At 32.1% G+C, this 25,377-nt stretch overlaps 1 protein-coding gene across 1 annotated transcript in view; it reads left to right on the forward strand.

Annotated features, from left to right (window-relative positions):
• Positions 1-25,377, forward strand: part of LOC145314908 (uncharacterized) — a 149,154-nt gene that overhangs the window by 117,282 nt on the left and 6,495 nt on the right. Inside the window, exon 2 of the mRNA XM_080154985.1 lies at positions 10,317-12,362. Within this exon, the coding sequence (XP_080011111.1) occupies positions 10,339-12,362 (2,024 nt within the window). The 5' untranslated portion in view covers positions 10,317-10,338. The remainder of the gene's footprint in view (positions 1-10,316; positions 12,363-25,377) is intronic.

The raw sequence follows: 25,377 nt of genomic DNA on the forward strand, positions 1-25,377 counted from the left end.
TTGACTGCTGAATGAGATATTCACCCCTTTCTTGGCCAAGCATCTCTATAATCTAGGCGTCTGCATATGTCATAGCTAAAAGACGGCTTTGTTTGGATTTCAGCCGCGACAAACTCAATACTCTATGCAGTTTATGCTTTAATGGTTTATGACATTCAAACATTTTGTCAATATACAACTTAAATTTAATGTTTTATCAATAATATAAATTAATTCAAATCAAAGTACCCTATTTAACTGATATTTAAGACAGAAAAATCTTCCTTGTGCTATTAATGATATTCTGAAAATGACACCATGATTATCCTTATACTAAAGTAACAGGATGTCTGTGTGTCTGTCTGTGTGTCTGTGTGTACCGAAGGATCTCGCTAACCGCTGAACCGATCGGGTTCTCCTTAACAGGGTAGCTTCTCATAAGTCCCGGGAAGGTTTATAACTATTTTGGGGGAGGGTACCACCACCCTCCCAAGAGAAATGACAAAAAAATCGAAATTTTAAAAAAATTAGGGGAGACTTCAACGTCAAATAAAGAGGTATCGGCATAAAAATTAACTTTAACAAACAAAAACATTTAAAGTGCCACTAGAGGCCTCTAGGGGCGTAGCCGCTAGTCCTTAATAAAGCATTATCCAAAAAGACTTTTTTTCTTTAATTTATTTTTTTTCTTCTGATTCTGAATACTCAACTATATTTTGTCTAATAATAAAGGATATATGGCCGATATGTGCTTAAGAAGTCAAAAATAAGGAAGTAGGAATTTTTAATCCATTATCTATGTATTCAATATTCTTAATAACAGTGGCGTGCACAGGGGCTTGCCTTCTGCATACCTCTGCTTAAGAATATGTTTTAAAACTTCAAATTTTTAAAAGCATTGCTACTATACTTTTTTGGTATGTCCGTCCATTTTTCGATTTGACTATCTGTGTCACTCTCCGTAACATATACAGTTCTAAGCTGTCTAAAATTAGCGAAAAGAAGAAAAAATGCTTTTTTTAGAAATAATAACATATATCCTATATAGCATCTGTATTATAGATTATGTACAGTACATTTTTTACTAAAATGTTACAGCTTTTTGTTGCTGAGCATCTTATGGACAAAACTGTCCTTTGTCGTTTATTAATTTTTATCTGTAAATTTTTACATAGAATAAACTATGCAAAGTTGAAAGTATAAAACTGATAAACAAATTTTAAAAATATATATTTTATATTCTTCGTATTTATTACAGAAGAACGACAAGCACAATAGAAAAGCTTCGCTCCGTATAAAAAGTATGGGCGTTAGGCTGTACCATACAGCACAATACCTATCACGTATATTTGGTTTTATAAAAAGTTTTGCAACATTCCAAATTTTGCAGTGGGTTGAACCCCCCCCCCCCCTCCCATTCCCACTTTATTTCCATGTTTAATGTTTAGCATAACTAACGAAATGCTTGATACTGGAGATATCAGAAAATAAGGATGACAACATCCATAAAAGCGCAGCACTGAAACGGTAGGAAAAACGGACATTAACATTTGTTTAGTGTCTGAACTGAATAATCAGAATATAAAAGTATAAGAGTCAAAGCAAAATTGTAAGTAAATTTTTTGAAAAGCTGCTTGATACAGAATAATGTTTATGGACATACTTACATTTTTAGGACTTGATTATAGAGTTGCTTCGCTTATAATATTGTTCATTGTTGTCCCAGGAATCAATATACCAAAAATCAGATCAATCGGATAATTAGATCATATAAAAATTTGTTGTTAAAAAAGTAGAAAAATCAACATGTTTAAAATGGACGTACGGACATTTTGGTAATGATATAAGAGTTGCTACGCTTTCTAAATCGTACCTAACTACTACAGGAATCACCATGCAAAGTTTGAAATCGATAGGACAATTTTAACATGCCTAAATTAACGAATAAAAGCTATCTATCTCGGACGGACGGACGGACGGACGGACCGACCCTAATTATAGAAAAGCTTCACTATTAAAAATATTTTTAGTTTTAGGATCAAAATATAATTTTCAAATGCATGGTATATTAAAGATATGGGGGGGGGGGGAGGAGTTAACAACATTTTAGTTTGCAAAGAATTTACCAAAGTTTGGTTTAAACAATCAGTGTCAACCAATTGACAGATAAAACTCTTTGAGAGAGAGAGAGAGAGAGAGAGAGAGAGAGAGAGAGAGAGAGAGAGAGAGAGAGAGAGAGAGAGAGAGAGAGAGAGAGAGAGAGAGAGAGAGAGAGAGAGAGAGAGAGAGAGAGAGAGAGAGAGAGAGAGAGAGAGAGAGAGAGAGAGAGAGAGAGAGAGAGAGAGAGAGAGAGAGAGAGAGAGAGAGAGATAAATGAATAGATTAATAGTTAGAAAGAGAGAGAGAGAGAGAGAGAGAGAGAGAGAGAGAGAGAGAGAGAGAGAGATAAATGAATAGATTAATAGTTAGAAGAGAGAGAGAGAGAGAGAGAGAGAGAGAGAGAGAGAGAGAGAGCGAAACAGATTTCTTTTATTAAAAAATCAGCATAAATATTGTTATTCTACTGTATTGTATCTCATAGATCAAAAGCATAATGTAATTGTAATAAATAGGAAATGGTATCTAAAGTAATTTTTACAATATTTATAAACGTCCTTGTGGGTTTAATGTATTGAAGAAAGGTTGCCATAAAAATACTTTTCGTTAATTTTGTTTGTCTAATAATCTCCTTATACTTCCTGCTTATTGATGTAATAAACATTGTTTTTATTTTTGGATGTTATTGGATAAAATCATCCTTGTTTTTTCAAAGAATTTAGCCAATCATTGCTGTGCACTAATCACTTATCAATGCCATTTTAAGTGCAATAGACGTGTTTTTTATATACCCCTTTCTTTAAAGAATCAAGCACAAATATGTGTAACATTATTCTAAAATATGATTTATAAATCGAAATAACTTAGTTTTTAGTGACTAAAAAAACAAGAAATGATATCCCTATTTCCGACATGGCATTGGTTTGCCTATAGTTAAAGATATGTATACACTAGCCTACAGCTCACGTTGTTCGCTGGTCTGTAATGCTCTTGGGAATATTAAATATCTGTACTGGAAAGGTAGAAGGCTAATGCAATTATTAAGGTATAAAATCCGATCAGTTAAGAATTTGTAGAGGGCCCGATCTTTCAGGGTTAAGACAGAAGACTTATTTTATGTTTGCTGACCAATGCACATCTACTCTAAGAATAATATTGTCTGTTGGTCTATCGGTAATGCTCTTAAATACTTTTCCCAGCTTTTATCGAAGTTTTTTTTGTGTAAAGATTCACTATGCATCATTACTTTATATGTCTGTCTGTTGTGCACCCTTTTTGCTTTTATTTGCTTTGCCTTTTGTTTTTTTTAAATTCAAGAGCTTCTATAGTTATGGCTGTTGTCATCCTTATTTACCTGTTAAATGTTAGTAGCGAAGTCAATTAATTTAAACTTTAAAAGTTTTATTCCTTACTTGGTCCGTTATTCTGTCTATAGACTACTAATATTTTGTGTGAAGATTTGTATGACCACTGCACTGATCATCGTTCGTCTGTCTGTGGGTTATGCCACGTTTTCTTCTTTTTGCTTTTGAGTTTTACTTTTACTATTAGGATTTTTGCTACTTATGGATATTATCATCCTTGTTGATGATTTTTAAACTCAGGAATCTTAGGAAATAATGTTTTATATTTATTTTACATCCCCCATGATGATAAACAGGGGTAAGCCTTCGGTTGATTTAAAAGTTTGAACACTTCTTGTTTAGAACTGACGAAACACTGATTAAGTTTTTTGGTCAAAGTTATTTGTTATTATAATTGCTTATTGCTTATTTATAATTCAAAATGTCCATCCGTTCGTCTGTTGGCTAGGATTAGAGGATAAAGTAATTTTCTCATTTGCTATTCAATGGCTGAAAATTGTGTTAATATTCCCTATATAGCTTGCCAGTATGGACCTTATCTATTGGTTAGTTCTTTCATCCAGTAAGAGGGAAGGAAATGGGGTAAAAGGGGTATAATGTTAATGATCTATTTCTTGTTAAAAGCTAAACTTTTCTTCAGGGGGGGTTGATCTGTCCATCCGTTCGTCCCTAACAGATAGTTCTGATAGCCCTATCACCATGACGTTAGTGTGTCCAAATAAAATGACTTTTATTTAAGCTATTAAATGACATATTTACTTAAATTTTTGCTGAAATCTAAATATTTTCTCTTTTAAGTGCAGTTACTCTATATTTCTAAATTTTCTTTAGTAGAATTGATTAATGTTTCTCTTTTACGGATTTTGTCATCCTTGTTAATGTTATTAATTATCAGAGATAATTACTCTTTTTGAATACTATCGCTCTTTGCCTTACAAATTTTATTCTCTTATTCTTCAATTAAATGTTCATTTTATCATCTCTTCAAATTCAGCTTGTAATAAAATTAGAATGCCTATGATTCATTATGTACCCCCTCCCCCCTGTCTCTCTCTCTCTCTCTTTCTTTCTCTCACTCCCCCCCCCCCCCAACCTCTTTCTCTCTCTCTCTCATTCCCCTGTTCTCTCTCGGTCTACCCCCCTTTCTCTTTCTATCTCTCTCGCTCCTTTTTTTTCTCTCTCTCTTCATATATATGTTACACATAATGATATTTTACGTTAGAATATCTGTTTATATTTAATCAGTAATTATTAGTTTTATATTTACACCCAATGTAACAATACACGATTTAACGTTTTGCTCCATTTTTTTTATCATATTTTAAAGATTGAAATCCTAATATTCTTCATTTCAATTTATCGTCCTCAAAGGGTTGAAATGTTTAGTTTAATATCTGACCACATTACGGGAGTGTCGCATGAATCATTTCATTTTAAAACTAAGTTTTCTTAGATTTACCCAATTATAAATTTAAGTTTTTTGTTTTATGAATAGAAATCAAATACTTCAATATTATTTAAATAGCAACATGAATTAAAAAACTGAATTTATGATGCTAAAAGTAGAATAATGGGTCTTAACGTTCTGGTCAATGAGAATTTAATAGGGATTATTGGAGCACTATGAGTTTTATACACCATAAGGTTGGAAGATTCGAGCTCGAATATAGACGTTTATTTCCTATATACATCTGTCATGGATCTTGATGCAATACCGCAGGCCGTTTTGTATATGTTAAAAATTAGAAGATTTCATTAAATAAAAGTAATCGCAAATATACTTAGTAAATAACAGGTAGATAGTTCAAAATTGTTTGAATTGTCTATTTTATTATTGAGTAAAATATGTATTGGTTAAAGAAATCCATTTAAAAGTATTTATTGTCACCTAACCCCATTCTTACAATGCCCTAAAGGCTAATTTTAGGGTGCTATTATCATTTTAAATACGTTGGTTTTTGGGGCGTTTTGTCAGGATATGCGGTTTTATTAAATCTATTTTGTTGTACCAAATTTATTAAACGCTTCGGCTTAGAATTCTTCAAGATTATTTTTTAACATTTAAGTTAAAGTCATGTCCATAAGAAGCTTTACTAAGAGACTTTCTTGGTGCTGAAATTATATTAACACAATACTAGGAAATGATAGGAAAGTGTTAATCAGTTGCAATACATTTTTAAGGATTGGCCCAAATTATCAATTCCAAATAAAAGTCATCAAAAACCATTGATACTGTAGTATGTCAATAATATTCTTCTATTCAGTTATAATTATAATGGTTCAACTTTTTATTATTTGCTAATTAACCCCCCTTTCATTTAATGATAAAATCTATTTTTTCAAAGTCACCGTCGAAAAATACGCAAACAACTTTTTGAGTCAGTGTTTATATCTCAATTAAGGGGTGGTAAAAAGTTTGGGAAGTAATCAAAATGATAACCTCACAATTGTATCGCCTAGTTTTGGCAGGGGGGTGCTAAAAAATAACAATAAATATAAAATCTAAATGTAGTAAAGCAAAATGATTAAAACATGCTTGTTTTCAATTTATTTTACAACATTTTGTTATGATATACTTATCCTATTCATTTAATGTTTTAAACAATGAACTCTAGGACAACTAGGTATTATAATTTTAACAACATCTATATAATCAAGTTCTTAAAAATGTAGCCGTTTTCTTAAATAAAATCCTGTCCTTACGCAATTTTGCAACAAATTAAAAAAAAAAATTATGGTTTAATTGAAATTCTACTCATTAAGTTTTGGCACTCTACAAATGTTTTTTTTACAAAATAAGCCGTCTATTTAAAAAAGCAACCGAGATAAACATATTTACCCCAAAAGCTAAGAGACTATATTAGCTTATAGTAAATACATTTAACAGTTTTAGCACTTTAAATAAATCTAAATTATTATTTTGAAGCACAGACTTATTTACTATTGGCTAACTATGGGCGTTCTTACAATTTTACCAAAAGTTGGTTCTGCAAATGAGCATAATATGTCTGTATTATGGCACCAATTGTGTAACTAGTTTTTTTCCCTTTATTGAGAGATCTTCTAATAATCCTAAACTGACATATTTCTCAATCTAATTTGAAATATTTTATGTTTTTTATCTTAATTCTCTAAAATCTGTCAAACAGCAAGGATAAATGCGGGAACACTAACTGTATTGTGGGCTGAATTTGCACCCATTTTTTGCCACTCTCTCTCTTTCTTTCTAGCCTTGACTTTGATGATTGAACGAACTATTTTAGTCTCTGTATAACAATAGAAATAAACTCACCAAGCGATAATCATTATTGTAAACAAATAGTATATATAACAGAACAGACAATGCAAGGACGTCCAAGCTTTTTTTAGGAGGATAAAATGAGAGGTTTCAAAGGTTTGAGGGGGGGGGGGGTATAAAACTCTTTACCCCCACCCTTGGACTTCATGAGACAAAAATTTGAGTACTGAATAAGGAAATATCTGCGATTTTGTTTCACATATATTCAGTAAGAAACATATATTTTTTATGATTTACTTTCTCCTACCTCAAAATTGGCTTACAACATGTCCCATCGAAACAACACTACACTACAACTATGCTCAAAATTGTGGTTTTTGCGTTTCTGAGATCTTACTAGACTTAAATACATTCATTACATACATACAGTTACTTTGACATTAGTTTTGTACAACAAAATGAACACGATAAAAATTTCGTCTTTATAAGGTTTTTCGTCAAAATTTTAAAGGACATTTTAAGTTGATTTTTTGGATTTTTACTTAAATTTTTGTTAGTACTCTCATAATTTATTTTTGATTTTAGGTACTTATTTTTTTTATCACCTAAAACAATGTTCTTAATTGCCCTAAACGAAGAAAAATTAACCTAAATACTTTTCTTAGGCATTTAAGCATTTTTCTACTTTAAAGCATTTGTTTAGAACGTGTCAGCCTTTTATATCATATGCTATCTTATTATATACGTGGCTACGCTCCAAGAGGCCTCTAGAGGGGGGGGGGGAGAAGTCGCCCTCCCCCACTTTTAATCTTAAATTTAAAAAGAAAATTTAAAAATAAAAATTTTCGAGAGAGCAATTTTTTTCTAATGGGAGGGTAATAGTACCCTCCCTATTATGTTCTACTGGTTAGATCAGTATAATATAAACTTTCCTGAAAGAGCAATTCTAAAGATCATAAAGAACACGAATTACCCTTAAAAAGTACAATTTTCCTGTAACAAGCGGTTCTTTTAATTTTCTCTTTATGCACCATTCATTTTATGATATCATCATGTAATGTTATGGCATTATCATCCATCATTTAATTGGTCCTTTTTAAATCCCCCCTATCCCATCCATATTGAAGAGATTGGTCATAGCTTACATGTTATCGAAATTGTCGACAGTATGATATGAGAGGCTAATACATATATCATGGACATGGGGTGATTCTACAGTCTTATGCTAATAACAAAAATTTTCTTTTTTCAAATCTTTAGTAGAAGAGTGCTCTTGATTTTCTTTATTAGAGATTCATTATTGCAGAAACTTTGTACATTGTTTCGCCCATAGCCTCAAGGAGAGAACTTGTAAGTCAAGTAAATAGCCTTAAACCACCCCACCCAGGATATTTAAAAAGTTTCCTAAAAAGTACAACAAATTCGAATCAATAATGTCCGACATCTTCATAACTAAGATTTCTTACTACTTTATATCATAGATTTTTTTCTAAATAATACTTAAATCTTGGTCTACTCTTTTAAAAAAGGGGTTTAATAGACCAAAAAAAGGGTGAAATGGAAACTGAAAAGAAAATGCAGCACTATCTTTTATATGGCTATACACTGCAGTTTTCTGGTTATATTCAACATTGGCAGTTTTCTTCTGGTTTCATTTGAACTTCTCTATTCCCTCCTTCTTAAAGGGGTATTGGCAATAATATTTATAAATGCCTTTCCCTGTTAACATCCACTTATCAAATCTCTGTACACACCACTGGTCGGTTGGAAATGAAATTCTGCAGTAGATTGCTCCTAGTAGATATTAAAGGAAATATGGGAGGGAATATATGATAAGGTATTAATATAATATATGTAATTGTCTGTTTTTTCTACTTCCATTCCTACTTTTACTGAATTAGCTAAAGTAAAAACTAACCTAAAAGGATAATGACAAAAAATATACTGCATCATATTACAAAATTTGTCCCATGCATGCAAGATTAAGTCAGCAGTTTCCTAATCAGAGAGTGCTAACCACCCCCCCCCCCCACTCACCCCCTCCGCCAAACACCAAAAGAACCCTCTATCTTTAAAGATAAAACTACATTTGTAACTATTCTAATACATGTTTTTAAAGCGCAAGTATGTTCTATAAAGATTAGCTTTACTCACTTTTACCTGTATTCGTTTTCTTTACAAAGTATGGCTTGTGTCTTACTACACTATACTGCCTTGTTTCATATTTAACCCTGCAGAGCATCAACCTTAACCTAACCAATGTAGTTTTTTTAAGTTTCACGAGTAAATTGGAATTTTAATTTAACATAATCTTGAAATTGATAGGGCAATTAGTTAACTTAGTGAACTTTTAATGACTTTCTACTTGTTTAGAATTACCTAAAACATTCCCCCCACCAATTAATAATTCCCCCAAAATTCCCCCATATTAAGAAATATTATAACATACTATAGATTTATAGAAAAGATAAATCAAAATCAGCTTTTTTTCTGTCATTACAAGTATATTTTACATTAATTAGCCTTTTGAACGATAAATAAGAATTTTTTCTCCCAAAATACCACCTTCTGTAAACTTTTTAAAAGCAAGTCAATTATTGATGTTATTTAAGTGATTATACAGTCTGTTTTTGAATGAAATTAGGGGGAACAATTTAATTAAGCCAAAGGGTCATGCAAAAATTACTCTATTTTAAAACGTCATTTTAGCAGACCGTGTGTTTCCTAAATTCCTTGTCTGATTAGTCTGTGATATTCATGCAGTTTCCGGGATCTTATAAATTCTATATTACAGTACAATTTCAGTATATTTCAGAATAATTAAGTGTTGTAATATTAATGAAACTTAATGACTCTAGGACCCAGTAGGTAATATAATATCTGTAGACAAGATGAAAGCTAGTTAACTTTTAGATAATGCAATTCTCCCCCGTTTACCAAGATGTTATAGTTTTCAATCTTTGATTAATTGCTCTATAACTCACTTTGTCAGTTTGTCCATTCCACGATTTTGTTTGTGCTTCGCTACTTATGGCTATTATCATCATTGTTTCAAAGCTATTAAACATTACTGAAAATATTTTATTATTCATAGCATTATAATTATCATACTAAACATTAATTAATAATACATATGTTTTCAGCATTCATTAAGAAAATATGTTGTTATAAGGTGTAAAACTGTCTATTGAATTATATTACTTTTTATATAATGTTTTATTTGACCTACTTTTTGCAACTCTATGTAGGTAAAATATGATTATATGAAAACCTTTTTTGTGTCTAAGAATAAGAAATATCTTGTTGGTATAAAACTTTATATATTTACTAGCGGCTAAGCCCCTAGAAGCCTCTAGGGGCACTTAAAGTAGGAGGGGGAAAAGTCGACTACATCCCATTTTAAATTTAAGTTTCAAAAAAGTAAAAGTATTTTTTGGGGGGAGTTGGGAAAAGACACCCTCCTAAAAATAGTTTAAAACCTTTCCAGGACCTATAAGAAGCTTCACTGTAAAGGAGAACAATATCGGTTCAGCGGTTAGCGAGATCCTTCGGGACAGACAAAAAACGCTTACTACTTTATATATAGGACTATATAGTATTCTCTTTTTGCCCCGCCTATTAATAAACATTTGTTTCAGGTGTGTGCCTGTATAAGGCAAGATGGATGTCTCGGAGGAGGGCGGGGTGACGCTGCTCCGCTACGCCCCCTGCTCTAACTCCCCCGCCACCGCCTTCAACAGCCACAACAGCCAGGCCTCAGCGGTTGCCACAGCCGTCAGCCGCGGCAAAGAAAAGTTGCTGACACGCCTTCGGCGCCGCAGCCGCTCAGCCCCACGCAACCGCACAAAGAGTGAACGTGAAGCGCCAGAAAAAGATCGCATCGCTGCTGCTAACCACCGTGACAGCATTATCTACGAAGCCAACGGCGAACGGGTGAAAAACAGCGAAGGGGGTTCCCGTCGCAAGGGGTCCCGACCAGAAAGTGTTGAATTGGTGGGATTTAGCACTGCCTCCATCACTTCTTTGCTGCCCCCCAATTCTGCGGCCCAAAACTGCCCCAACCCAATATCTCAAGCCAACCATATTGTTCAGTATAACACAAGCAGACGGGCTGCAGGCAACGTGCCAACCACAAACAAAACGTCGGCTGAACTGAAAGAAGAGCGAAAACTGCGCAATCTGGAAATGAACGGTGGATCGGCAACGGTGACTAGCGGCTGCACTCGTCGCCCCAGCCAAAATAGTGATAGTAAACTTAATGGTGCAGCTAATAATAATAGTTTAATGTATCAGCGACATTTTACAGAATATCCTCACCCCTCAGACTCATTGAAATCAAGTCTCAAATTGTCAGCTTCCAGCGACTTGTTGCTAGCCGCTGAACGAGAACGGCTAATCGCTCAAAACCGCCAACTTTTGTTTAACCAGGCGGCCGCAGCTATGGGAAGCGGCTTCGGTCGCAGCTCTGCAGACATTGTCAATCAGTTTTGGAAAGAGCGTGAGGAGAGATTTCGGAGACTAGCCCATCACCCCCACCCCAACTTTCAGCCCCCACCTCCCCACCCGGCCTACTCACAACACCCCTTCTACACACGGGGCGTGGGGGAGGGACAGCTTCCGCCCCACTCTCAGAGCTATTACAACAATGGGGGAATATACCCACCCCCGCCCCCCGGCTACGGCCTGGGTGAGGACTTAGTGGGCGGGGGGAATGTCGGAGCTTTCCTCAGAGGTTCAGAGAGTAAGTTGGGAGGAGGTGTGAGTGGGTGTATGTCTCTGTCAGAGAGTAATAATACTACAACTTCAGTTACATCAGCAAAGCCATCAGGGGCTGGAACACGCTCCCTTGTGTCTCATTGTCATAATAACAGTGAACCTGTCACCCATAGTAGCGCAGCTAATGATATAGTGTCCTCTAGGCTATATTCTGCTAAAAGTGAACCAAGATTGGAGCTAAGCTACTCTACAAATTCTCTTCCCAGTGACGCTAACGAATCCTTTTGTTATTCAAGTAAACATTATGATCTTGGACACAACTCGTCCTTGTTATCAGAAACCAGTGATAATGGGGATCAAGTGAAGAATAATGTTGACACCCAAGTGAATCATAGTACCAATAGTAGTTTAAACAGCGGCGAAACGGCTACCAACCGGCCGCGTGAACGAATTATTCCAATCCAGGTGCTAGACTCGCCAATGTTACCGCCGCGGCGGACGCTACCCGAGTCAGAACAGCAGCTGGCGGCTGCCCAACAGCTTCCGGACGATTCTGCAGCCGCCAACAACCGCCAACCCTTTGACCTCAGCAACGGATTTCCCTCCTTGTTTAACGACCTAAAGCTTTCAGCAGACCGCCACGGCGCGGCGAATTCAATATTTGAGAATGGTGGCCCGGTTGGCCGTCTTTCCTCAGCAGCTAACATTCCAGCAGCTGCATTTGGCCGCTTAAGCAGTAATCTTGGCCTTTCTGAGGATATTTCAGCACTGAGATCCGGAATTAGGGACTCATTTTTTGGGATGCAGTCAAATTTCGGCAAATTTCCTACTTTTGGGCCCATTTTGCCGGAGGATAGCCTAAACCTCTCGCCGCACACCCGCCGAAATGGCGGTGGAGCGTCGGCACACAAGAAACGCATTCAAAAACGGCATAACGGTGCTGGTAATGGTCAAAAAGCTGCCTACAGGTAATATTTCATTTTCTCGTTTTTTGACATAAACAAAATATTTAAGAATAGTTATTTCTCGATCGTATTATAAACAGCTTTCCGCGGTTATAGAATGTACAATTATAAGATTAATACCAGTTTTTTTAGCCCCGTTGCCGAAGCTGGATATAATACGATGCTAGACATAGTTTTTTCGTATGGATAAGAACCGGTTCCTATCCACCGGATTCAAATAAATACGAGAAAACAAATGTTATGTTTTTTTTAAACAGTTTTATATAGTTTATGTTTTTATTTTTAGAAATATGTTTATTTAACATTTCAGTATTCTATTGTGTTTTGAATAAAGTTAGACCTCTGATGTAAATAGAATTCTAAAATTTATGAGATTTAATCTTTTCTCTCTTGAAATGTTTTTTTTATAATAAAAACTGCATTTTTTTACCTTTTTAACATAAACCAAAAAGCATTATTTTGTGACAAAAGGGCGTACAGACAAACAAGAGAAATTATGGAGTGGCTACGCTTAAAAAACTAAGAATGTTATTAAGATAAAACCACGAGGAAAATTTTAAATTCTCCAAATTCTTGAGTTTTCTCATTTCCAAGTTGAAACAAGATAATATGAAAATGTTGTGTGTTGGAGAAGTTTTAATTATTATTCAACGTGTGTTTTATGTGTGCTATCAGTTCCGCAAAGTATTTCTTTCCAGGGATGTAGTGACATTAGACTGCTTATTACACTAGTTACCAATGTTTCATAATAATGGTTTCATATTTGTTTCTTTAAAAAATTTTTGGACTGTTCTTGAATTTTGAATGGTTATTTTATTAAGTTGAGTTTCCAAACAGTTCAACAACTAATTTTAATCTAGAGAAGTGGTAGTTTTGTGTATCATCATTAGGATTGTACGTAAATCAATTTATCGGCCATTGTCTTTTCCCATAAGATCCCTGCAAAATAGCAAAGAAATAATATTGAATGTCAATAAAGATATTAAAGAAAAAGGAAAGGATTTCTATGTTTAGTAATAATATGCTGTTCTGATAATGTGATAATATGATACATAGGCGGAATTGATAGCACATTATGTTTTATATATTTATCAATGACAGAGGAAAACTTTCAATTTTCCTTTTTAGTTTTTTACATTTTAAACCTTCTAGCTTTTCCTGTGACCCTTAAGCTTTTTTCTTAGTTTTCCTTTTTTATTCTCTATTATCTCTTTTTCTCCTTTCATCAAACCTTTTCATTTCCTTCATTGCTACCCATCTCTCTCTCTCTACTAATGTCTACTCATTTTTCATAATTCTCTTTGTCTCTTGATGTGATGACAAATTTCACGATAAGAATTTTAATTTATTCTCTAGGTTTAATTTTCAAATTTTAAGCAAGTAGGTATCCAAGAATAGATTATTTCATTCTAAGGTATTATAACTTTCTCTATTAATGTGTTTTTTTTTAAGAAATTTAATATTTTAAATTATAATCATGTCTATAAGTATCGCTGTAAAATTAAGATATAACTTTAGTCAGGTATTGTCAATAATTAGGGCATATTAAGACTCAAACTTCTTTTAGTGAATTATGGTTGTACGGACATACTTTAATTATAAGGTAGCTGCACTACTAATAGAAAAAAATCATTATATTACACGGAGTACTAGAGCAGCAATTTTTTTATCTTCAGGTTTAACATTATCAATGTTTTCTTTTAATATTAAGATAATGGGGGGGGTTTTAATGCAACCATCTCGTAATCAGTGATTAAATGGCACTTAGAATTCGAATTTCGATCTAAAATTTTTTATGAGTAATCCTTGGTAGGTCTATTTTCCCTAAATCAAACAAAAAGTTGGAAAAGTAACCGGCTGGCGGCTCAGCCGTTTGGCCGTTTTTTGCCTATTTTCAGGCCAAATTCATCATTAATTACGTAGGAATCAACTTTTTAAACCATAATTTTGGTTTAATTCATGTTAAATGATAGCAATAACCATTTTTTAAATTTCTAGTACCAACAGCTACCGGCTAGAACCGTTTGATAAGGTTTTTGAGCTACAGAAATCATTATGTGGAGATAGGTTTCGTGACTAATTTGCTCTTAAAATAGCGAAAAAATGGCAAAATGACTGAGCCGCCAGCCGTTAGCTGTTACTTTTCCAACTTTTTGTTCGATTTAGGGAAAATAGACCCACCAAGGATTATTCATACAAAATTTCAGGTCGAAATTCGAATTCTAAGTGCCATTTAATCATTGATTACGAGATGGTTGCATTAAAAACCCCCCCCTTATGTTAATCTTTATTTGTCCTGTTCTACTACCTAATTACTTGTAAAAGTTATAATACTCATTTAAAAGCTAGCAAAGTTAGAAAAGTGGGGATACAGGGATAGTTTAAAGGAAAATGATTTAATATATCACTAATTTCTTATTTTAAACTCTCGTGCATAGACTTCCAAGGGTGGGGGTAGAGGGGTGTTTGACCTCTTAAACTTTGAAACCCATCATTTACCCCTCTCTAAATTTTAAAATACCTTAGATTACACCCCTCAAACCATTGAAAGCCCTTTTTACTCCTCTCAGAATAAAAAGCTTTAACGTCCCTGCTCTCATGTACCTTTTACTTTTAAGCAAAATTTTAACTTTTCATGATAGGAGGTATAATTTTATCTTGCATTAACCTATCCCTAAATTCATGTTATTGAAGGGGGAAATATACACATAACACAAGAGATTAGTAACCCATTTGTTTACTTCTTGATTACGTAGCTACTCAATACTTGTATGTCCGTATGTTCTTTCTTTAGTCAAAAGTAATCTTAATTATGAAGAAAATATAAGTAAAGGAAGAGATTCGAGGAATAGAATTTTTTTTCAAAAAAAATACTAGGTATGTTTTCGTTTGGCTATGATAATTTTTGATAAAGCTTTTCTTGTGTTTAAAAAACAACCCCTAAATTTCACTTTTGCCCTAAATAGTAAATCTTTATTCAAATTTATTACTATTGCTTTTTAAAACAGGGGTAGAGGTGGAGGAAATAAATTAAACAGAACTTGTTTTTTTTTACTAGTGCTACGCCCCTAGAGGCCTGTGGGGGGCACTGGAGGTGGGGGGAGGAGATGGAGGGAAGTCGACTTCTCTTATTTTTTAATTAGGCCATTTTTTGGTACCCTTCCCTAAAAATAATTGTAAACATCTTTTCCTTGACTTTTGAGAAGACAGACAGACATCCAACTATTTTCATATTAAAATTGATATCAGTTTTATCAAAGTATTAGTTAATAAAACTCAATACAGTTAGTCTTAATAATGATCATTTTGAGTTTAACAAACAGAATAATAAAATAGAAAATATCAAATGTTTTGCTAAAGTTGAAATTTAACAAAAGATAAAATTAAATACAAATAGAGATGAAAACCTGAAAAAGTTAAAAGTTTATTTCAAAGTTGAATTGTTTGTTGTTTTCTATATATACATATATTATATATAGATCTATATATTTATAGATTTATAAACTTCTTGTAAAAATGAAGAGATTTTCTTTTGAAAGTTGAACTATATTTTATTTGTACAGGACTAAAGGGATTAGTTTTTAACTTTTTGAAAATCCTAAACGTCTGTTTGTTTGTGTGTCTCTTATGGAATTATGCAAACTGGCCCTGTTATTTTTAAGCCATTTTCTGGGGGAAGAAGAAAAGTGACATCCTCATCATAAAAATTATGTAAAATTTGACATGATTTGAAATGGGGGGCGAACGCCAAAAAAGGCTAAGGTTATTGATTATAAAGTAATTTGCTTGACTTAACATATGATGCATTTACATTTTAAATAGTCTAACTTTATTGACAATAAAACCTTGTTTACGAATGCTCTTCCTTGGATATGCGCCAAACAAATCCAATTTTTCTAGCAAACGTTTGAAACTTATTTTATTACCTTTGTCTTTATTCCTGAATTTACATTTGAGCCAGATTAAGCATAAATCAAAATCCAGGGATGAAGTGGAAATGAAATTTGATAGGATATGTGCGTGTGTGTGTGTGTATGTGTGTGTTTTTGGGTGTGTGTGTGTGGGTTAGTGTTTTATTGGCAAATAATCTTTATATGTCTAATAAGTCTGTCAGTCTGTCTTACAACAATAATAAACTTGACATTTATTAAGATAAAAAAATTAGACTTTAATTTATTCTACTGTTTGTTAGTTGATAATATAAATCTGCCAAATAATGTTCAGCTTATGATATATGTAGTTGTCCTTGTTAATTTATGTATGTTTGTGTGGGATTATGTGTGTGTGTGTGTGTGCGTGTTGAGTTTTATTATCCCCTTAGAAATATCAAATTTATATTTATTTATAGACTTTTCTTTTAGATTACAGTTTTACATACATCTTCGCCCCTAACTGTTAGGGGTACTGTACTTCAAGGGGGAAATTTAATAACAATAGGATGTGATTTGAAAATAAAATATCCTAGGACCATTCTAAGGACTTATTCTTGTATAATTCAACTAAGATTGGGTTAAATTTTATGGGCTATCTAATAAATTTTTCCTTACAATACCTGTTAAAAAAAGATTTGTGTAGAATATTTACTACTGCACCATTTATTGACATTATTATTCTTGTTTATCCATAAACTCACTTGTTGTGTTTTCAAGTTTTCAGTTAAGTACTCCAAAAAGTGCAAAGTAACTTAAAATGAAAAAGAAATATCATGAAAAATTAAAAACTAATTATGACAGAAAAAGTTGCATTTTTGTTTTGCAATTGTTTTTGTGTTTTTTACGATAAAAAGGCGTGAAAAAAAATAATGTATTTCATAGAATTTTCGTATAATAAGTACAAAAATGACATATTTAGGAGTGCAGCTTCTTATAAGTAAAATATTTTGTCGGTATGTTTGGAAGTTGAAGAATTTGCGAACAAACTGAAGGTTTTTTTGAAATTTTATTATTTGTTATAAATTAAATAACATTTTCTAGATAAGGCTCTATAATTTTTCATAATTTGCTATTACTGCGCTACAAAGAAACATAAATATATATCTTTTTTTTTAAATATATATATTCAAAGTGTCACGTATATGAAATAAGCATGGTAATACTATTTTTGTAAATTGTTAGTGAAACATTTTGTTGGATTCAGGGACAGGTTTAGGTATAGGAAATATTATTCTTTTAGGGAAGCTTCACATAGGTCCCGGGATGGTTTTAGACGTCTTATAATCCCAAAATTTTCGAGGATTTTGATTTCAATTTTTAAATCTATTCTTCAACCGAACTAAACACAAAATAGAAACACAATTTAAGTTTAGAATATAGCTCCCTGTCTAACTCTACTTACCATAAATACTCGATATAAATGCATGGGGCTTTGTCTCAAACAATTGTCAACACACAAACACAATTTTTTGCGAGCGTTGTGGGCTTCCTCAATTTTTGTTATGGTCAGTTCAGGCCGTTTTGGTATAAAGCATATATATAACTCTATTACAGCGTTAGTAATCCTTAAGAATTTATAGTTTATGCCATTTATTTTAGACTTTTTTTTGAATAAGATTTTTATAATTTAACGTAAGTCTACCCTTTACCAAACCAAAATAGCCAACGGTTTTGAAGCAATTATCATTATTGTAAAATCAAACTTTAGATTATGTGATTTGGGAATACTTTTGTATTTGTAAACTTTTCGCTTTTATGGTCACGTACATCCTTGTATTATTGAAATCTTCAGTTACAAAACAAAATAAAAATACTTTATCTAAATAAGTTTTCTTATCTTTATAGATTTTATTATTGTTTGTATTCGATGTTTTTTTGCAAAATATATTTGTGAATTTATCAAAATAAAAATTTGGCAACGTTTTTTTTAACTATCGCAGCTTCTTTATGACTACACATTGCATTTCTGAAAGTTCAAGCGATGTTCTTACTTCGCAGTGTTCATGTCCTTGTTAAAACTGAAGCTTTTCTATAATTAAGGTCGGTCGGTCCGTCCGTCCATCCATCCGTAACGCATGGCATATTAGAAATTATAAGAAATAATATAAGTATGTTCCTAAACAATATCCTGTATTTAAGCAGTTTTGCAATGAATTTACTTACAACTTTTCTTACAACAATTATAAACTTATATTCTTCTTATTAAGTTCTATGTTACAGTATTAATGTTCGTTTGTCCTACTGTTTCAGAGCTTTGCTTTTCTGGATGTTGTCATCCTTGTTGTCATATGGATTAACCTATTTTTTTTCCTCCAAGAGTATTATCATAGAAAAGCTATTAGCATAAATAATACACACACACACACTTACACACAAACACACAGACACAGCAAAAAGATTGTCATCTTACATAATTATGAAAAAACAGTTTTGTAGTTTTATTTAATTTCTAAATAATAAGCGATATTATTTTATTTAATTTATAGATCAAACTTTATAAATAGCTGTTAATTTTTTTATTTGAAGTGTAGAAAATTGTTTGAAAAATTGAAATTAAATAGTTTATTCTTTTATTCATTAAAAGTTTTAATGATTTAAATATAAACAGCTTAAAAGTTAAAAATAAAAGACAGTCATAGTGTATCAAATGCTTTCCTTAAGTCAAAACACATAAAATTAACAAGTGCTAACTTTAGCCTTTTAAAAATAGAAAGTAGGGTTGGGCTGGATATCCGGTGTGGCCGGATATCCGGCCATTTTCAATATCCGGCCGGATACCGGATATTGTAACTATCCGGCCGGATATCCGGCAATATAATCTTTTATATTTTACAACAAAAATTTCTGTTTTTTTAAATCTTCAATGGCTTTAATTTTCTTATTATTGAAGCTAGAAGAACAATTTTTTCTGAATATGTTTATGTTTATGTAAATTTTATATTAGAAATCTCAAAAAATAAATTTTGGCGGTGGCAGTAGTACTTGGCAGCTGCCAGCCGCAAACCGACGGTTGGCAGGTAAACGGCATCAGATTTTATGAAATTGTAATATGTCATGAAGATATATAAAAGGCCTAAGTTTAAAATTTGAAATCTTCAAGTAAAAATTTGCGGTCACAGGAACCGTTTAAAGATATCTGGAGACCTGGAGGTTCAGGACTTGCAGGATTATACCTGGAACCTGAAATCGACTTGAACACCTATATTACATATAAGGATGTACGACTATAGGATATTTTAGTATTAGATAACATGAAATGCTTTGTTTAAGTAAAAAAATATTTTTACTTTTTACCTAAATGACCTTACCAGATTTGCTGGTATCCTTTGCCCGCCAGGAAGGAGGTATACTGGTATACTCTCAGTTATGTGTCATACCCATATTTCGAAAGTCACTCAGTTATAGCCCTCTACCTTTTATACACAGAAAATGGGATAGAAAAAAATCAGAGGGGGGGGGGGGGAGGCATTCAACGCCACCTCTCCGCCAATCCTCCAACCGTTAGAGATTGATATTACAGATTGAGAGTAGTAATAGTTAATTAGATTTATTTACTAAGCTTTTTTTGTCTGTAGCAAAGGATCTTGCTAACTGCTGAACTGATATGGTTCTCCTTTAGAGTGAAGCTTCTTATAAGTCCCAGGGTGGTTTTAGGCTGTTTAATTTTAATAAAAAAAGTCGTTGTAAGGTTTTAAGTTATTTTTCTGCACTTTCCTGTCCCTTCTAATTTATATCCCTAGATACTAGGGACGCAGACGCTAGTATAATATAAAACACCAGTTTATGGAGAAATTTTTTTTGCGGGAATAGTCCCTTTCGTGGCAACGCCCCTGAAGGAGCAATTATTCGTATTTTCACAGTAGCGTATCTCCTATTTCTAGCCCCTCGCGGGGGACTCTAACCTTGCAGGGCCAATTGCCTTACCCTGGGGGGAAATCACCTTACCAAATATAACCTAACCTAACCTAAAATAACCTATTAAAAGTAATTTAAAAAATAAAACGAATCGTCCCTTAAGGTGCGTTGCCACGAAAGGGACTATATCCTTTTTTGATACTTTAATATGTAGTAATTTGGCCGGATAACCGGATATTTGCCGGATATCCGGCCGGATACCGGATATCCGGCATTTGAAATTATCCGGATATCCGGTAACCGGTATCCGGCCAAAAAAATATCCGGCCCAACTCTAATAGAAAGTAAACAACAGATTTGTGTTAATTATCCCAAAAGAAGTTTACTAAATATATCACTATTTATTTTCTTTTTAAAACAAGGATGAATTGTTTCATAGTTAAACTATACAGTGCAGTTTAAATTTGTGTGTATCAATAGGATGTTTTGTATAGTAATATTCAAGAACTTGAAGGGAAATGGCCGAAAATTTTATGTATATGCTAGTTATTATAAACAAAACTACCCCTTCGGGGATCAAAGAAAGTTTGAAAACTGCTATCTAGAACCAACCGATCAATAAAAGCTTCTATAGATTTGAAGACACCGAATGAGGAAACCATTGTTTTTCTTTATAAAACTTTGGGTTACAGTAAAATTTTAAGTCAAATGTCCTCTCTCTCACTTTGTTTTTATTTATGTCAGTTATAGATCCACAAATTAACTCTTTGGATCTACTGCAGTTCACAGTAAAATATTGCTGGTAACGAATATTGCCAAAAATCTATAAATTTTAAAGGCTGCTAGCTGCCAAAATGCATAGATTTTTGGCAATATTTGTTACCAGCAATATTTTACCGTAAACTGCAGTAGATCCGACTCTTTTAATATTCAGTCTATAAGCTATTTGTATGTTACACAAGGATAACACATACTGAAATGCTACGCATACATATATGTTTAAAAACTGCTTGTCAAACCTGACAATACATTTGTTGAAAGATAGAAAAATACTTTTTTCCTTTTGTTGTATTTGGAGTAAGGAAAAACTTTCCAAAAAAAGAAGAATATTAGCAAATAATGATAGATAAATGGAAGAAAAATTAATCTTCCTAACCAAAACGGAAGAAAAATGTACTGAATTTATTGACATTTAGTCTGTGCATTAAACAAAATTAAACTAAAAATAAAATCATATTTTCTTCAAATTATTTGTTCCTTTCCATTATTTTTAAAAATGTTTATTTAAAGGATAAGAGAAATGGGATAGGCAGTTTCTGAATTTTTTCAGTACAAAATCAATGAGTTTATATTTTGAAATCAAAGCAATAGTTATGTATGTACAAAAAGCTAGATTAATTATTATTTGAAGTATTTCTTTATTCCCAATGTTTTTTTGTGTGCAGCTTTGCTAAACAAGTTAATTCATATAGATTTATCATAATTATTCTTTATAACTTTATTAAATTGCACTCAAAGCATTTGCGCCTCAGGTCCTAAAAGGGATAATTTTAAGATGAACTAAAACCTCTCAAAGCCACTTTGAAAGACTCCCTGAAAAGTCCCAAAAAATAGTTCAAGCTAACCAATAAAATCTGTTTACTCTTATGCAACATATTCTTTCCTTAAGTCTGTCCATTCGAGTTCCTGTTCTGATGTTTATTATTATCCTTGTTCCTTAATTTGGGTGTAAAGCAAGGCATTTCATAAATGTTTTTAGTTATGGTCACAGCAATGGATATTTATTCTACAACAGAAAATATTTTCCTTTTCTATTTAATAGAGACAGATATATGATAAATATTTCAAACTCATAATAAAAACTTTGTTGAGAAAAAATGGAATATTTCTATCATTATTCATTTATAAAGAGAAATTGGAAGCCAAATAGTCTTTCACAGGATACAATACCCCTGTTTTGTATTTAAGATTTTATATCACATTCATCTAAATCTGTGTTGTACTATTTTTTTCTTCAAAATACATATTTCTTTTCCTATGTTATTAGCATTATTTAACTCGCTTATGGAAATATTTTAAGGTCATTTTAAGAAAGAAATTTTCCATAAATATGTTTGGTTACAAAAAAATAAAGGAGTAGGTACCTATTATTTTTATTTACTTCTTTATTTATACTTAACATAATTTACGATTATTGAAATAAGAAAAATTTAAGTATTTCACCTATAGTTATTGAGTGCTTTTTACTAACAGAAGAAAACATCTAGTAATATGAAAACTATTTAGATAGCTAGGTGTGAAAAACAACAACAGTATTTTATCCTCTTTTTCTAAAAAAATAGATAATTAAGATAAACATCAGTCTAATTTTATGTATTTTAATAGTTGTAATGTCCTATTTCTCTTTTATTTTGATAATAGAAAAACAACGAATGAAAATTTTTGATTAATTTTTGTAATTTCTTTTTCAGGTAATTACAAAAAGCCATGGTCTGTTCAATGTTTGTTGTGTATGTCTATTCTAAAAATCTATTGTATCTATCCAGGGGATGTATTTAAAGTATGAGAGAAAGCTAGAAAAAAATCAAGGAGTGGAAAAGTTTTGGAAAAAATATTACCAGAAGATAAAAGATAAAGATTTAAGGATATTCTTTGAATAGAAATAACATTCAAAATCAGGAGAACTTTTCAAATATTTCTACGTTTCTTTTGCAAGAAATATTAACTATTTTTTATAGAATACCCTTCCCTCTCTGGAAAGCTATAGAATAGCACATAAAAAGCTTTTAAACTTCCAAGGATTAAGGGTTAAATAAGAAGGCGATAAGATCGTTTAGAAAGTTTTTTTAAATATCAACTTAACCTTTTCTTTCAAACGAAACTCTTTCAATGGCTGCTCTGCTTTCTGTGATTTAAACTGAAGTTTTGTTCCTTTTTCCCTGTATTTAAAGTAAGGAAAAGGAAGTATTAATACAATACTTTCAGGCAAAAATAATTAAGACATTAAAAAACCTTTCCTTTAAATCTTGTCTTGTGTGAGTAGGTCTGTAGGTTTGTCGGTAATGCAAATAAGAAAAGAATTGCAGAATTAATTCCCACAAAAAAAAGAAATAATCCACAAAACAATTTTGTAAACAAAAATAACATGGATATGGTTGAATTTGATTCTCTCGATTTGTTTCTAGCGGCTAGGGGCGAAGCGACTGTTGTCTTACATAATGACTTAAAATTCTAAGATAATTAACGATTATTTTATCTTATCTTTATAAATAATAAGACAAAAATGTTAAAGCAGCTATTAAAACAGAACCTAATTAGAGAGTAGCTGCACTAGTAATAGAAAAATGAATCAAAAAAGTTTGCACATTAAGTACTTTTAGTGTTGTAATTAGTTTTATAGCAAAGAAAGTTTTCCCATACATACATATATATATATATATATATATCTGTGAATTCACTTTCGCACAAAACTTTAGCAGAACCGCATATTTTTTCAACAGTAGCTCACATCTACCCCTTTTCTCGGTGCTTTCTCTGTATGTCTGTCGAGCACTGCCCTTCCCCCATTTCAGGAAGAAAGCCCTTTTCTCAAATAATTAGTTTTTATTTTGACCTTTTTTTGCAAATGTGAAACACTATGAGGAAAACATTTTATTCAGAATATAATGTACACTTATTATATCTTATGAATATGTTATTTCTTTTTTTTTGAGATGGTACTGTTTTTAGTAGCTACCTTTAAAGTCTGTCTGTATTTATGTTCTTCCATTTGCTTTTTCTTGAAACAGTAGCTTAGGAAAAATGATTCTAAATAATGCATTTTTTTGTCTTTAAAAGGGTATCATTACTCTGTTTTATTCACTTTTCTAGAAGCTAGGTTCCATCCTATTATATAAAGCACTTTTATGAGTCTTAAGATTTCACAAACTTCTTAACAGATTAAGTTCTACTTTTTAGGGTTAGTTCTCATTATGGTTTAAGCTATCTTATTTGCTCAAAAAGTTTTGCTACTATTTAAAATATTTATACTTGTCTGACTGTATATTATTTATGGTATTAGGATAAGATATTCTTTTCAGCTAATATAATAATAGATTATGTTTGTCTTTTCCTCATATGAATAAAGAAACAAAAATTGTGCTAATTTATTCATGATGGAAATGTTAAAACTTTATTTCTGTAATTTGAACGGGTGCTGATATATTAATTGTCTATCTTAAAGAGAAGCTTTGCTAATAAAAATTGTAAAAGCTTTTTAGAAAAAGTGGTCAATAAAACTTTTTATTTCCGGCCTTGCAATTTTTATAAATTGCAAATCTACCCTGCAATTTATTTTGTCCGACCACCACAGTAACTTTAATTTAATTTAGCTATAAAAATAGTAAGAAGTAGATCTTTTTTTAAAAGTTAGCTTTCAAGCTAGTTTTTATTGAAAGAATATTTTAAGAAAAGTATCCTACTTTAAAGCTATATGCAATTTGAATAACTAATATGTAACCTAGAAGTTGCACACCAAGTTTTCTAAAAGATGAATGTTCTCATTCTTGTTTTTGCTGCAAAAAAAGAACATGATGCCTTAAGCTTAAAGTGCCGCAAAAAAGTAATCACATTCCCAAAATTTTTGTTGCAGCCTTCGTGCAGAGACATACATTCTTAAAAACAATTTAGAAACCCCATTGGAATATAAATTAAGCTCTCAAAAACTGGAGTTTCTTTTTCCATGAATTATGATCAATTGATTTTGTCTTTGTGCTGAATAATATACCAATTAAAAAAAAATTTGTCATCTTATTTGAAATAAGAACTACTCTTCTGAATAATAGCTTAAAACATTAGCTTCCTTAAAAATTGTAGACCTACTTTTCTTGTATCTTTCAAGGCCTTACTAGATACACACATACACATTCATCCAAATACTTGGGTATATAGAATAATTATCCCTGTCTTAAAACATATTTTTTGTGCAAGAAATTGATTATTTTGTCCAATATTGGCGGGGCGAGGGCAAATTGAATTGGAAATTAATTTCTGCGCATTTCAGGGACATGCTAGTAACAAAATAGTTGTAAGTTGATAGGACAATTGATTATAGATCTTTCCTACAATCTTTATAAAACATAATTAGGTCACAAAAGAGCATTTTTATCTGTTTTTGAATATAAATCATATGAGAAAATAATACTCGACAGTTTCAATCAAAGTGCCTAGTTGAATACAAACTCAACCCTCCC

Source organism: Acartia tonsa, chromosome 3, assembly GCF_053477335.1.
Source record: "Acartia tonsa isolate MP-2025a chromosome 3, ASM5347733v1, whole genome shotgun sequence".
In the NCBI taxonomy this organism is placed as follows: Eukaryota; Metazoa; Arthropoda; class Copepoda; order Calanoida; family Acartiidae; genus Acartia; species Acartia tonsa.